Source organism: Myotis daubentonii, chromosome 1 (assembly GCF_963259705.1).
Source record: "Myotis daubentonii chromosome 1, mMyoDau2.1, whole genome shotgun sequence".
Classification (NCBI taxonomy): domain Eukaryota; kingdom Metazoa; phylum Chordata; class Mammalia; order Chiroptera; family Vespertilionidae; genus Myotis; species Myotis daubentonii.
In genome coordinates, this window is record NC_081840.1 from 95,537,546 (window position 1) to 95,552,871 (window position 15,326).

Genomic DNA, 15,326 nt, shown 5'->3' on the forward strand with positions numbered 1-15,326 from the left:
TCAGATTCAACAAGTCCAGCAAGGAGCTCACCATTTACCTCCCATCCTGCTCTTTTTGCCCACTCGTTACTGTTTATTATTCTTCAGGCTCCCCTTGGGCTCTCTTTCACTTTCATCCTCTACCTCCTACTCTTGCTGAGGGGAAACTGTAAATTCCAGCATTCTTAACTTTGCCAGTCTTCATCACAGTCACACAGGGTCACGAAGACTTAGTACCAGGACGTTTAACATGCCCGGCTTGCCTTAGAAAGTTCTAAATAAAATCTCGAGATTTTCTTTGTTCCGTAGTTTCCTCTGCAGTGAGCTGGGGTGGCGCTGAGGGAGGAGAAGATTGTTGGATTTAGATTTTCTCAGTCACAGGCAGAAAAAAATGTATCCACCCTGAGGGTCTTCAGACTGCAGAGGTGATGCAAAGAGGGCGCTTTCTCTTGCCTCGTGGTGGGGTACGTTTCCACCGTCTTCCCTTTGGGACAAACTGGAGAAAACTCATAGAGTCTGCCCTCTCGGGGAGCATTCCTTCCAAAAGCAATGGCTTACACTGACACGTACAAGATTCAGGTCGTCCTTGAGATGCAACTGTAATAGAAAACCAGGAGCCGAAACAGGCGCCTGGCGCCGGCTGCCAGCAGGGGCTGGGAAGGCCCCGAGTCGCGGGCTCCCGCGCGCAGCCCGCGGACCCGCCGCTAGGAGGCGCCGCGAGCGCGCCCGCCCCGCCCGCTGCCCGCGGAGGGCAGGATGCTCTGGGCCAGCCCCCGAGCCGGCCGCCAGCGGGCTGGGAGCCGCCGGGGAGCAGATCGCTGGGGACGCGCCGCGGAGCGCCTGGGCTGTCACCGCGGACGCTCACGCCGCGCGCACCGACCCGGGACGCGGGCATCTGGGGGCCGCCAGCCGCCATCCCCGCAGTTCCCCACCTGGGGTCCCGCTCCCCGGTGAGCAGCCGCCGGGCCGACGGCGATGTCTGCCGGGGCCCGCCGCGGTCCCCGGGGCAGCCGGGCGCAGCCGCTCGCTCCCCTCTGCTGCGTCTGCGCTGCCCTGGGGATGCTGTGGTCCCCCAGCTCCCAGGCGTTCAACTTGGACGAGGACAAGCTGACGGTGTACAGCGGCCCGGAGGGCAGCTACTTCGGCTACGCGGTGGACTTCCACATCCCGGCGGCTCGCACGTAAGTCGCCTGGTGCCGGGAGTTCTCGCGCGTGTGCGTGGCCCTCCGCCCGGGGACCGCGTCTGCCCCGCAGCCTGAGTGAGGGAAGAGTCCCTCCCGTTGTCCGCGTGCGGTCCCGTCCCGCCCCCGCCCCCGGCCTCTGCTCTGCGCTGTGCACGCTGAGCTAGAGACCTGCCGCTTGCAGGGAACGCGCCAGTCCTGGGGACTTTCAGGTACAAAGACCAGCCTGGCACAGAGCGGGGAGCGGGACGGACAGGCCGTTAACGCAGCGGCCACAACACGGTCTGTTTACACGCAGCCTCTGCCAGCGCAGGGTCTGAGCGCCAGTGCCGTCCGCCCGCCACAGCAGCTGGCTCCGTCCTTGGCTTTTCTAACCACCCCCTTCCCTCACCTCGCTGTATACACAGCTCCACCTAGAGAAGAATTAGGGCTGTCGGCACCCTCTTCCAGACCAGGTTCAGATGCCCGCAGGTTTCCAAGGGGAACGAATGTTTGACCATCGGCTCCCTCAGAAATGCGTTGCTGCCGCGACCCCCACCCTAGCCTCAGTGGGCGTGCGGCCCGCGCCGCAGCTCCCGCGCGTCGTTCCGATGCCCACGGAGTAGTTTTCTGCATCCCTTTCGCAGAGCCAGTGTCTTGGTGGGAGCGCCCAAAGCCAACACCAGCCAGCCAGACATCGTGGAGGGGGGAGCCGTCTATTACTGTCCTTGGCCCGCCGAGGGGTCTGCGCAGTGCAAGCAGATACCGTTCGACACCACCAGTAAGTGATATTTGTCATTCTCAACGGTGGGCCCTGGTTTCAAAGAACCAGAGCCATCCTAGCATCAGCTCCCCGGTTTCTTCGTACTCATTTGGGCTGCCTGATGGGTCTGTGTTGTGGGCTGTGCAGGTTCCTAGAGAAACCAGCCTTTTAAAGCCTGAGCGGGAGCAAAATGCCAGTGACTCCCAGAGAGGGAACAATATTCTGACCTGGAGTGTTTGCATGCAGCCTAGTGACCTCTGTTTTCCCACCATCCTGAGGTGAGCATTTTCAGGGTGAGCGGATGCTTTGGAGAAGTACAGCTGATACACCCTAACCTTGATTATGGAGAGAATTTGGTTGCTTCCCAAAGACAGATCTGGGAAAAGACAATCCTTAGCAGTTCCAGTACCCAAACTCCTGAGGCAAGACCCAGACATTGCTCCATGTTGCTGTTTAATTCTTTACAGAAAGAAAGAATTTTCTTTCAAAATATTGGACATTGGAGGCAAACTAGTACAGGCAGAGTGTGGATGGATTACATTCATTTCCAAAATCCCTAGACAGATGTTTCTTATTTAATTAAAGGGAAAATACATTTTAAACAATTCAGGCTGGTTATGTTTCCTCTGGTGTTTTCTCTTTGGTTCCTGAGAAAACAATTTAAATGTAATACTTTCAAGAACATTAACACTGCATGTTCTAATTTGTACCTCCAAAACTTTATGAATTCAAAAGGTATATAAGAAAGCAAATATCTTTTCAGAAAAATGTGAATATGTCAGCTCAATGTTTTTCAATGAACATTTAAAATAACGTTTGCATCACACAACTATTTTATAACATCATTATTGTTATATTAGGTAGAAAATCCATTTTCACAGAATTTTGGTAAAATTGAATGGGTGGTATTTACCTGCTACCTTCATTAATTTGTATTGTTTATTTTAAAGGAGAAAATAGTTGTAATTCTATGAATATGGAAATCATTTGAAAGGAAAGAAATACTGTACAAGAATTACCTTGAGTTATGACCAAATTAGGAAAATATTTTACATTTATAATGAAACAGTAGGGGTCAAACTAGTACAATTGTGGCCATTAAATAAATAGGAAAATAATAAATAAATAGGAAAACAATAAAATGTCAAGAAAAGTTCAGTGTTAGTTAGAGAAAGAGCAGGAGGTACATAGCATCTTTTGCCCAGGTTCTGAAAAAACCTTCTCAATTTCTCAAAAGACTTTCGAGATGTCTGATTTTACTTCTAAATGTAGAAGGTTTTTCTTGTTAGCCATATGCACTCATCCTATTATTATTCTTAGCAACCATAACCACAGTAATTTGAGGATTCATAAATAGAAGAAAAGGGAAAAAAACAGGAAGGGAGGTAGATGTTTCTGAAATAATTGAGCAAAAAAGAAAAATAGCCAGGCAGAGGCCACAGAACGTTTCTGAGAAGTGAATGGTCCATGGTGGAATGAACAAAGCCTGGGGGAGTCTCATTAAGAAAAGATAAGAATCACTGAGAAAAGAAAGTTCCCCATGTTAGCCATCAGGGGGTACTGTGGGCCCAGGAACCTAGGTTGCTGCTGGGAATGGCCTGAGAACAGAACAGGTGGGGGGAAAGGAGTCAGAGGCTCAGGTGTTTGCTGAGTGGCTGCCAGCACTCTGCCCATCTTTTCTACCACTTTATCCATGCATCCCCCAAGAGGATGGAAGTGCCAGTGGCTGTCATTTGCTGTGAAGCTGTGAAAAAGAGGAAGGGACAGCAGGAGCCAGTAGAGCTATTTCCAGTTTTAGCATCTTCTGTGTGTAGTGTATGATCTTGGAACCAAAGGTAAAAAGGCAAAACAAAGACATTGCTGACTCTGGGTCTTGTAGTCAACGTTATCAGAAGCACTGTGTTTTTTATTGATCACCTGCTAGGTAACAGTCACTTATATACATTATTTCTAATGCATAAAATAAAACAACCATGTGAAATCCATTGTATGCATGAGGAAACTGTCATAAAAAGTGTTAAAATATATAGATGCCTAAGACCACACAAGGGTAAGGAGTAGCCGGGTTGGGAAAGAGGTCTGTGCTCCAAAACCTGCCTGTGCACCCTGCCTTCCTTCCTCATGGAGCTGGACCTGAGGCACTGCTCACCTTCCCTTCCGCTCCCCATCCCCTCACCCCAACCTTAGCCGCACAAATATAAATTTAAATCCCATAGAGAGGATCTGAAAGGGAATGAACTTCGGTGGAGGGTTGTGGGAACCAGAGAGTGCAGAAGCAGCCTTTGTCTTGGTGGGAATAATGGGTTGCATATGCCTCTGGTTTGCTGCAGCTCCTGCCAGCAGCCCCGTCAGTGTCCCCCTCATCCGCCCCCGTCTTCTCTTTGCCCTTCGGCAGCAACATAGTTTCCCCACAACGAGAAAGGAAGGTTCTCTGCTTGACAAAGTTTTGAGTGCTGGACACCCACAAACTTACGTTCATGTAATAGTGTAATGTTTCAGGCATATATACATATATATTACATATATATATATATACACATATACAATATATATACATACACAAATACACATATGAATATATATACACACACACACATAATATTGCAAATATTCCTCTGTGAAGATAGTCATTACTTTCCCTGTCTTTAGACTGTCTGCTTTTACTATTACATCTGAATTCAAGACATTCTATACTAACTTGACCTTTTAGTGACATTGTTTCAACTTGTTCAGGCCCCTTGAGTGTCAACAATTTAGTGTTTGCTGTGGTAACCTACTAAATTCTCTCAGCCTAGACACTAAAGGAGGCTGGCCTATATTTAGCCCCTGAATCTGGTTGTGATCTTGAACCTCAGTTTATTTAAGGTCAGATGCCTTTTTAAAAAACTACCTTTTATTTAAAATTTTTGTCATTAAAAATCATTTTTTAACGTTATCTTACAACTTGGATTTTTTTTTATTACTTCTCATCATAAATGCAGCAACAGAGGAAGCTGGGAATAGCCTAGCACTTCAAATGCATGAATACTATTAAAGTCTGTGGTCCTTTCAAGTATGGTAAAAGGAAACTTTAGGGAAGCATATGGCAGTGGGGGAGGTGCAAAGTGCAAGGAGTAGACAATTTTCCTGCTCTGTACAAAATCAAGTGGTTCCCAAAGAGCACTTCTCTCATCTCCCTCTCTTTCCCTCTTACTTCACTAGAATAAAATTCCCCCATCACCAAATTGATTTCTTTCACTTTTGCCTCAGGAGCTCTCTAAACCGTGTCCTGTCCTAACTTAAATCACCACATCTGCCAAATTCATGCCTCTCATTTCTAAGTCTACTCCGAGGTTCATTTCTTCATTTTCCTACATTTTCCAAACCCATGTGTGGATTAAATAAACACTGCGAGATTACTGCCCTCCGGCTAAAAGGGGAATGGCCCTAGCTGGTTTGGCTCAGTGGATAGAGCATCGGCCTGTGGACTGAAGGGTCCTGGGCTCAATTCTGGTCAGGGGCACATGCCTGGGTTATGGGCTCGATCCTCAGTCGGGGGTATGCAGGAGGCAACTGATCAGTGATTCTCTCTCATCATTGATGTTTTTATCTCTCTCTCCCTCTCCCTTCCTCTCTGAAATCAAAGAAAATATATTTAAAAAATAAATAAATGAATGGGGCATGGATGAAGCAGAATGACAGACACCTATCTTTAGAAGGAGGAAAGGGCAAATTGCAACAATAGTAACAAAAGCATAGCACCCAAATACCTGGTTGTTTCAGATGAAACATTTTGAAGAGAAAGATAAGGCATGTGCTCATTAATGATGATAATCATCATAGCACTAATAATGGAGAGGCAGTACAGCTGGGAACCACCCACACTTAGGGACCCACGTAAGGAGTGAACAGGAAGCGGTGGAGGTGCCACTGAGATTTGGAAGCCATTTGAGAAAGACTGCTAGGATTGGCCGGCCTTAATGTAGTGCCCTGTGTAAAACAAACACCCCCCCCCCCCATTAAAAAAAAATCACACCACCTTAAAATTTTGTTAAAATATTCAAAGCTCTGGAATGGTAAGATTTTTGTTAGAATTGTGATTGGGCTTGGAGACCGGAAGCCTTTGTTTTAGGAGAATCTGTTTTATTTTGTGCGAGTGAGCCCACAATAAGACACAGCTCAGAGCATCTGGCGCTGTGACTGGTATAGGAGTGTTTTTTGATAGGCTTGGGTGTGCCCTTTTTCTCATGTGAGGGTTGGGAAACATATTGGGCACATAAGTCTTGCTTTTCCAACTTCCTCAGAAAGAAATCAGCTTTTGTTCAGGAACAAAGAAAAGAAAAATGTGGGTCAGAGCAACCCAAGTAAATGGCAGAGGAAGTAACACAAATGTGACAGAGCTCAGTGAGAACAGAAATCTGGGCTCTGGAAAATTCAACTGAGAATGAGGGAGAGAGAGAAAGAGAGAGAGAGAGAGAGAGAGAGAGAGAGAGAGAGAGAGAGAGAGAGAGAGAGAAAGAGAGAAACCGAGACCTAACGGTAACCTGCTCCTTTTAAGAATGAATAAACCCATGTATTAGGGCGGGAAGCTTACTCTGTAAGGACTGATCCCACTGAGTCATCAGAGGTGGTTCAGCAGGATGGTTCACTATTCTAGAAGCAATTCATGATGGCGACCACCCCTGATAAGCTGGCCTGACAGATGCAGCCCACATCCCCAAACTCCTCCCAGTTGGCTCAGAATCCCATGTGACAGAACGAAGTCAAGTCCTGATCTAAAAAGGGAGGAGGCAGTGGTCCCAACATCACATAGCAACCGAGGAAGCAATTAGAAAAAGGAAGTCCTTGAAACTCCAACTAGAAATGGGAAACAGATCTGCTCTACGGCTGGTTGAGTTGTATGAGCGTTAGGCGCCTGTTGCTTAATTTGCAAAATTCTTTCAAGAAGTTGGAAGTCTGTGATGGAACAGGCTTCCAGGCTTTTGGCAGAAATGGTCAGTGCTGCTTTCTGGGAGAAATGTAGGAAACTGTCTTGAAATTATTCTGAAAGCAGAAAAACGCACTTTGACATTTAAGCTGGCCGGTTGAGATGTGTGCACTCAAACTTTACCTGTTCTACATAAAAAAAAATCCTGTATTTGATTGTGTTGAAGAGAGTTTGCCAGCATCTCTAAAAGCTCAGGTGTGCCCTGATGGACACCATCCAGATATGCAAACGTGGATGTTTGAGGAGGGGAGTTGAAGGAATAATTATTGGTCTTATTAAAAGCACTCTCTTAAAAATATAATTTTCCAAATTCAGTTTAAATACAAATTTACAAAACCATATTTAGTGCCTCGAGAAAGGTGTACCTCTATAATGAAATCCTAATATACATTTAAAATCATTTTAATTTTGGGTTATGCTATATGGAGATTTAAGATAGATAAGCAAATTATAGTTCACAAATAAACAGTTCACACCCAATTTAAAGCATTCTCCTTACTGCGCTGGTGTTACTCTGCACGGGCGTTATTCAGTTTGGAAGGAATAGAGCCCAACCTCAGCTCGGCCGAAAGGCCAGTGCATGGATCTGATACTTAGGTGTTGCCCCAAGGTCGCCAAATTGAGAAACTCTTCCAGACCAATAAGCACTGCTCACAGCGATTACGTTCCCTTTTGATTGTTTTAGTAAAATGAAGACATCGATTACAAAAACAAGTCTTTAGAGGAGTGGTTGCCAGGCATTGGGAGTAGGAAAGAGGACCTGTTTGCGAGGAGGCAGAAGAAGGGAGTTTTGGGAGGTGATGGAACTTACTGTGTCTTGATTGTGGTGGGTTCCATTGAATGTACTTGCCAAAACCCATTGAACTATACATCACCAACAGGGAATTTTACTGCATGTAAATGGAAAATGAGAAAAAAACAGACATTTTAGAGAATGCCAGAGAGCTATATATTAGATCTGATGATCAAATGTGGTTCTGTGGCCACTGCTATGAACATGTGGACAGCAAGCTCTTACACTAAAGGAAGGTCTGAGTGATAATAACTGGAAGTTTAAGGACATAAGCCCTCTGAATGCTCAGGCTACTGCCTCTAAGTGAGGGTGAATAATTAGATCATCATTAGGACCTTTAAATAAAGGATGTTATATTCAGAATGTGTTTGGTAAGAAAATTATGAATGAAAACATGTTGAGTAAACATGAATCTTTGCAATGAACAGCCACACTTATGTAATTCTCACATCCTTACTGAAACTCAGGCCTGGGACACCTTGTTCATAGTCATTAAACTAAGAAGATCTAGCTTCAAACACATTATTGTAGTTATCAAAATTAGTATACTTGCACTGCAATAATTTTCTTATTAACATCAGGTCAATTTTATTCTCCTGGTCTGATATGTAACATGTGAACACAGATTTGTATGTGACACTGAAAAGCCTCTATGTCAGTCTGTCCTGATTTCCAGGACACAGAGATTAGAGAGCAGGGCACACACCATTATGATGGGAATAGGCTTATGCAGCTCACATTACACAGGGCATCACACCCCAGGTGTAGCAGTGACTCCCTCAGCCAGATTGTGGCTCCCTTTCAGGTTTCAGTTATCCTCCCCTATGATTTGCCCAGATGTCTCCAACTAAGCCACCTCCCTCTTTCCACACTGCTTACACACCTTATCTTTATAGTACAACATTCATAGCACAGTTTATTTTTCACACGTGTATTTCGTATACACGTGTTCCCACTCATTCTGGGTCCATGTTCTGGTACCTCTTTCTTCACCACCCAGAACATCTCTCTTTAAAAAAAAAAAAAATAAAAAAAAAATATATATATATATATATATATATATATATATATATATATATATATATATATATATATATATATTTACTGATTTTAGAAAGAGAGAAAGGGAGAGGGAGAGAGAGAAACATCAATCGCCTGCCTCCTGCACACCCCCTACTGGGGATCAAGCTGGCAACGTGGGCCTGTGCTCCGATCTGGAATTGAACTAGTGATCTCCTGGTGCATGGGACGACGCTCAGTTCACTGAGCCACACTGGCTGGCCACCACCCAGAACAGCTTATCCTCCAGAAATGATTTTCTGGAACATCAGGCTTTTCTCTTTCTACAATTCTGAACAGGACATGTCTCAGAAATGAATAAAGTTGCTGCAAATCCCTTTTTATTTTTTTGGTTAATCCTCACCAGAGGGTATTTTTTCCATTGATTTTTAGATAGAGTAGAAAGGAGGGAGTGAGGGAGAAAGAGAAAAAGAGAAAGAGAGAGAGAAACATCGATGTGAGAGAGACACATTGATTGGTTGCCTCTCAAACATGCCCTAACAGGGGCCAGGGATCAAACTTGCAACCCAGAAGTCAAACCCGAGACCCTTTGGTACACGGATGACACTCTAACCACTGAGAAACACTGGCCAGGGCTGCAAATCCTTTTTAGAAGAAAGGGGGAATAATACTAAAAAGTAATATTTTCAAATACCCCCAGTATAAATAGTCAAGTAAATTATGACATAATCACACAATTAAGTATTACCTAACTATAAAAATTTTCTACCATGAATCAGTATAATATGGGTAAATGCTTTGTTTTAATGCTAAGTGAAAACATAAAATTCAAAATTGTATCTACAATTTTAGAAGAGTATGAGAAGGAATATGCAATGAGAAGCTGTCTGGGAGATAATGGATTTTTTTTTCTTTTTCAAATACATTTCTTTCTTATTTTCCAAACTGTTATGACTAGGGAAAATAATGACAAAAATAATCTTGCAAAAATTTCTGCATGAAATTATCATGTTTGGTGATGTTATGAAGATTAACAATACAAGTTTATAATTAAGGTTTTGTATTGGCTGATGACAGTTGCTCTGTCATTTTGTCTTGGGTATAGATGGTTTAGAAATATCTACATAGAGGTACTTATGTTTCAAACTACAAAAAACTGATGACTTTTTTTTAGTAACAATTATATACTTAAAAATAAGAACATGCAATGTATCACCTGTATTCATTATAGAATAAACCAGTAGAACACTGGCCAGTGTTGCTCAGTGGTAGAGTGAAGCCTGTGCAAAAAGGGGTCATGGGTTCAATTCCCAATCAAGGATGCATACCTGGGTTGTAGGTTCAATCCCCAGCCCCACCTTCTGGGGAGGCAACCAATCAATCTCTCTCTCTCTCTCTCTCTCTCTCTCTCTCTCTCTCTCTCTCTCTCTTCTCTCTCTCTCTCCTTCTCCCCCCACCTTCTTTCCTCTCTCTCTAATAATCAGTGGAAAAAATATCCTCGGGTGAGGATTACCAACAACCACAACAAAAACAATAGAAATATAGATTTGTTTCACGGCAGTTTCTAGAGCCTTTTAGAATAAGAGGGATGTTTATGAGTAAAATTGCTTTTCAGTGTACCTGAGTATGCTAAGCAGTCCCAGGGGAAATCAATTCACAAACTTCTTATAATGCAGTCAGTTCACAGAACTTGTAATAAGAGGCCATTGGCAGAAGTCAGAGTGGCTACAGGTCTAGATAATTCAGAATGTGGACGGCATTTAATAGAGTCAGAATGTCCAGGCAAACTTATGAAGCAGCATGAAATTTTACAATATGATTTGGTGCTTAGTTTGTGATCTGTTATGTACAATAATCAAGTATTTCTTTCTTTAAAACATTACATATGTGCCAGTGATGAGTTAAAACATCTATTTAGAGTATTTCTTCTGGGGAGCACCATTCTACTCATTCCCAAGTAAGGTTTGTAAATATTCTGTAGAGCTAAGATGTATCTGTTTACATAAGTTAAGAGTATGTCAACATACTTGTCAATGATATTGGTTGGACAGGAAAGAGTGAAAGCTGGTGGGAGGATATGAAGGTACTGGCTGAGTGAAGGCTGCAGCAGCATTTCCCAAGATCTCTTTTATACTGAGCGTGAAAAAAAGGTTTCCATGTCAGATAAATTTGGAAATGACTGCATTCACTCCCCTACTGTGTTAGTCAAGTTTCTCTAGGGAAACATAACGTATAGAATGTATACAGGTGGAGCAAAAATAGGTTTACAGTTGTTCATATGAAAAATAATACAGTCCTATATAATAAAAGCATAGCATGCAAATTGTTCTTTCAACTGGGAGTTCATCGGGAATTTGACCAGGGGGTGGGGCCGGCCAGGGGAAGGGAAGGAGTACCTGGCCGGCAGCCGGCAGCTGCTAGGAACCCTACCAGTGCAGGGATTTAATTCACTGGGCCTCTAGTAATTAATAAATAATAATACAAGAATAAAACTGTGTTTCATGTACTCACAACTATAAACCTATTTTTGCCTCACCCCTGTATATAAAGGAAGAGAGTTATTCTAAGAAATTGACTCACACAACGTTAGAGGCTAAGTCCCATGATCTGCCATTTGCAAGCAGGAGGCCCAGGAAAGCCAATGTTATGATTGAGTCTGAGTCCAAAGGTCTAAGAACCAGGAGCACTGAGGACAAGAGAAGATCAGTGTCTCAGGTCAGGCAGCCAGGCAGAGAGGCTAGATTCTTTTTTCCTCTTCCTTTTGTTCTTTTCGGGCCCTCAACAACAGGGTGTGGCAGGTGTGTGACAAGGCCAGGCTTGCCCCCAGGCGGGCTGGCCTTGCTGTGCACCTACCTCCAGAGTCCCCCTGTCACTTAGCCCCCCAGCTGCCCAGGGTCGGCCTGAGGTACAGGCAAGCCTCAGATGGCAGCTGCCCAGCCACCTAGGGCTGCCTGAGGCTCAGGTGACCAGGGCCGGCCGAGGCTTGTGCTGCCAGCAGTGGCAGCAGCAGAGGTGTGATGGGGGCATTGCCTTCCTCTGATCACCAGGTCACCTCCTGCCCCTGAGGGCTCCCAGACTGTGAGAGGGGGCAGACCGGGCTGAGGACCCCCCTCCAGTGCATGGATTTTCATGTACTGGGCCTCTAGTATCAGATATAATAGAATGACATGTAGAAGATAGATGTGTGTGGAAGCATTCAGCTTAGGGAAGTGGCCTGAGTATCATACCAAAATTAGTAACTGTGTTGGAGGGGTCAGAACTGGTACCACAGGTAATGTAAGTTTTAGATTATACTCATTTTTAAGGTATATGTAGTCAAACTTATTTTCTTCTCTTTTAGCTCAGATTTTATATATATGTACTACTGATCAGGATAGGATATCAGAGAAATACAAGGTTCTAAAATGTTATACATTCATGGGGTTGCACGAATTACTTTCTAGGCTTCCCCCCTCCCCCTTTTTTTTGTTCGCAGATGGTTTATCAAGCTTGGGAGAAAGTATTATGCATAATTTCTACACCTTAGATTGCATTATACTATACCAAATGAACCAAAGATACTTACAGCCCACATAAACTCTGTTTGCCCATTCATGGCAAACATTTAATAAAGATAGTTAATCTGGAAAGAAAGTTAAGTGAATGTGATGTATATTCACAAAATTTTGGTGTTTAGAATGAGCTCACAAAAAGGAAGTCAGGCCCTAGCAAAGATGGACAAGCTAAAATGAGGCCTTCTTCCTACCTTTTGTGTCCATTTTTTTGAGACATTGTGTCTTGGTCCCTTTTTATTAATCCTTCTAAAATCTAATACAGGCAGGGGCAAACTGTAGGTTTACAGTTATTCATATGGAAAATAATACAATAATTAATAAATAACAATACAAGAATAAACTCTGTTTTGTGTACTCATAACTATAAACCTAGTTTTGCTTCACCCTGCGCATCTCTATTGTATAGTGCATAGGTACTGGTTGCTATATACAAGTCAAAAGGCTATATAATATACTTAAATAGAATTTTCAAAGTAGATTTTACTTCCTTAACATGAAAGCAAAATTAATTTAAGTAAAATGTGCAGTAGAGCTAAGGGAAGGATGGTAAAGTAAACTCTGGTAATTTTTTTTTCAATGAGAAGAGTCTGAATTCTTTTTTAAAAAATATATTTTATTGATTTTTTTTACAGAGAAGAAGAGAGAGGGATAGAGAGTTAGAAACATCAATGAGAGAGAAACATCGATCAGCTGCCTCCTGCATGCCCCCTACTGGGGATGTGCCTGCAACCAAGGTATATGCCCTTGACCGGAATCGAACCTGGGACCTTTCAGTCTGCAGGCCGATGCTCTATCCATGAGGCAAACCGGTTAGGGCTGGTAATTTTATTCTTGAGGGATAATTACACTATGGTCTATGGAAAAGAAAAAGATCTGGAGCATTTAACTGAATATCATTTTCCATCATCGCACAAACTAAAGAAAAACTTAGCAGCAAATAGCAAAGGTAGGCAAAGCTGTTTTGGCTCATGAACAGGTTATGAGGCCATGATCCAGGTCCATAATCTCTTATCTGCAAATTTAAAATCCAAATAGCCCTAATTATAAGAAAAGGTTTTTGTGAATTATTTGGTGTCAAAACTCTTGACCTGACCTGATAGGAAGTGGTACATAGTCACTTTCTTTTTGTATGACTAGTTGTGCATTTTGTTAATGACATATTAATGGTTGTGCGATATTGTATAGGTGCTTTCTTTCTAAAATCAAAAACATTTTAAAAAAGACATTGAAAAGGAGTCATATAACTTAACAAAAGGAAGACAAACAACCCAACTAAAATATGGGCAGAGGACCTAAATAGACACTTCTCCAAAGCTGGCCAAGAGACACATGAAAAAATTTTCAAAGTCACTAATAGGCAGAGAGATGCAAATTAAAATGATAATGAGGTATCACCTCATACCTGTCAGAATAGCTACCATCAATAAATCAACAAATGACAAGTGCTGGTGAGGATGTGGAGAAAAGGGAACCCTAGAATACTGCTGGTGGGAATGCAGACTTGGTGCAGGCACTATAAAAAACAGTATGGAGTTTCCTCTAAAAATTAAAAATGGAACTGCCATTTGACCCAGTAATCCTACTTCTAGGAATATATCCTAAGAATCTTGAAACACCAATCAAAAACAATATATGCACCCTTATGTTCATAGAAGCACAATTTACAATAGCTAAGATTTGGGAACAGCCTAAGTGCCCATCAGTAGATGAGTGGGTAAAAACGCTGTGGTACATGTACACCATGGAATACTATGTAGCAGTAAAAAGGATCTCTTTCCCTTTGAGATAGCATGGAAGGAGTGGAGAGTATTATGCTAAGTGAAATAAGCCAGTCAGAGAAAGACAAGTGTCACATGATTTCACTTATATGTGGAAGCTAACGAACAAAATAAACTGATGAACAAAACAGAGCCAGAGACATGGAAGCATGGAACAGACTGAGGAATCTCAGAGGGAAGGGGGGCAATGAGGGGGGGGGGAAGAGTTTATCCAAAGAACTTATAGGCATATATGCATAACCCATGGACACAGACAATAGTGCGGTAGGCTGTGTGTGTGTGTGTGTGTGTTTGTGTGTGTGTGTGTGGTGTTGAAGGGCCAATGTGGGGGGAAAGGGGACGTCTGTAATACTTTCAACAATAAAGATAATTTTTTTTTAAAAAAGGAGTGATCAATTAGGTAAAAGAAGTCATGAAGCCAATGAAGAGCCTTGTGAGGCGGAGTGAAATGAAGACTGAAATTTAACCATTTGACTTGGCAAAGGAAAGTTCTTGATAACTGAAGGAAGCAATCCAGTGGAGTGTGTCAAGAGAAAGGGAGACCAACAGGAGGCAGCACATCTGTATAGCCATTTTTTCCCAAGGAGTTTTGCTGTGTAGATGGGACCACAGAAATGTAACACCCAATAAGCTATTATGGCATGCTTACAGTTAAATAGGAATTATTCATTGAGAGGGAAACAATGATGACTGAAAGAGAAGGGGTATATGTAGGAATAAATCCCTAAGAAAATAAAAAAGGATGGGTGGAATTCTTATACAGATGGAAGGATTGGCCTTAGAGGTGAACAAATTCCTCCATAGTAACAAAAGCAGGCAGAGTAAGGAGACAACTGAGCGGTAGGTTGGTGCGTTTGTTGATAGAACAAAAAAAAACAATTTTTTTTAATTTCTTGCATTTTCTCAGTGAAATAAGAAGCAAGATTATCAGCTGAGAGTGAGGAGGCAGAGAAGGTTGGGAAAAGGAGAACATGTAAATAGCAGAATAAATTGAGAAGTGAAGTAACAGGGTCACAGGCAGTGCATAGCAACCATGTGAATTATAAATCTGAATTTATGTGCAGAAGGAATATATTTTGCCTCTGCTCAGTGTATAGTATGGTCCTGCCTGATTTGGGTGGAATTTAAGATCTCCCAGATTACAGCTCCATCTTGGGTGTTAAACTTCCGTAAGCATACATTGCAGACACAGAAAGTTTGAATTCTGAATTGCCTATTTTGTGTAACATTGGGAATGGTGATTTTTGTAACCACAAAATGGACCATTTTGGTAGATGATGATCGGGACCCTTCTGACTACAACATCATCTGGC

The 15,326-nt window shown here is 42.9% G+C and overlaps 1 protein-coding gene across 1 annotated transcript in view; it reads left to right on the top strand.

Annotated features, from left to right (window-relative positions):
• The first annotated feature begins 761 nt into the window (after nt 1-761).
• ITGA8 (integrin subunit alpha 8) overlaps nt 762-15,326 on the top strand; it is a 196,806-nt gene continuing 182,241 nt past the window's right edge. The window contains exons 1-2 of the mRNA XM_059711352.1: nt 762-1,160; nt 1,787-1,920. Coding sequence (XP_059567335.1) covers nt 955-1,160; nt 1,787-1,920 — 340 coding nt within the window. The 5' untranslated portion in view covers nt 762-954. The remainder of the gene's footprint in view (nt 1,161-1,786; nt 1,921-15,326) is intronic.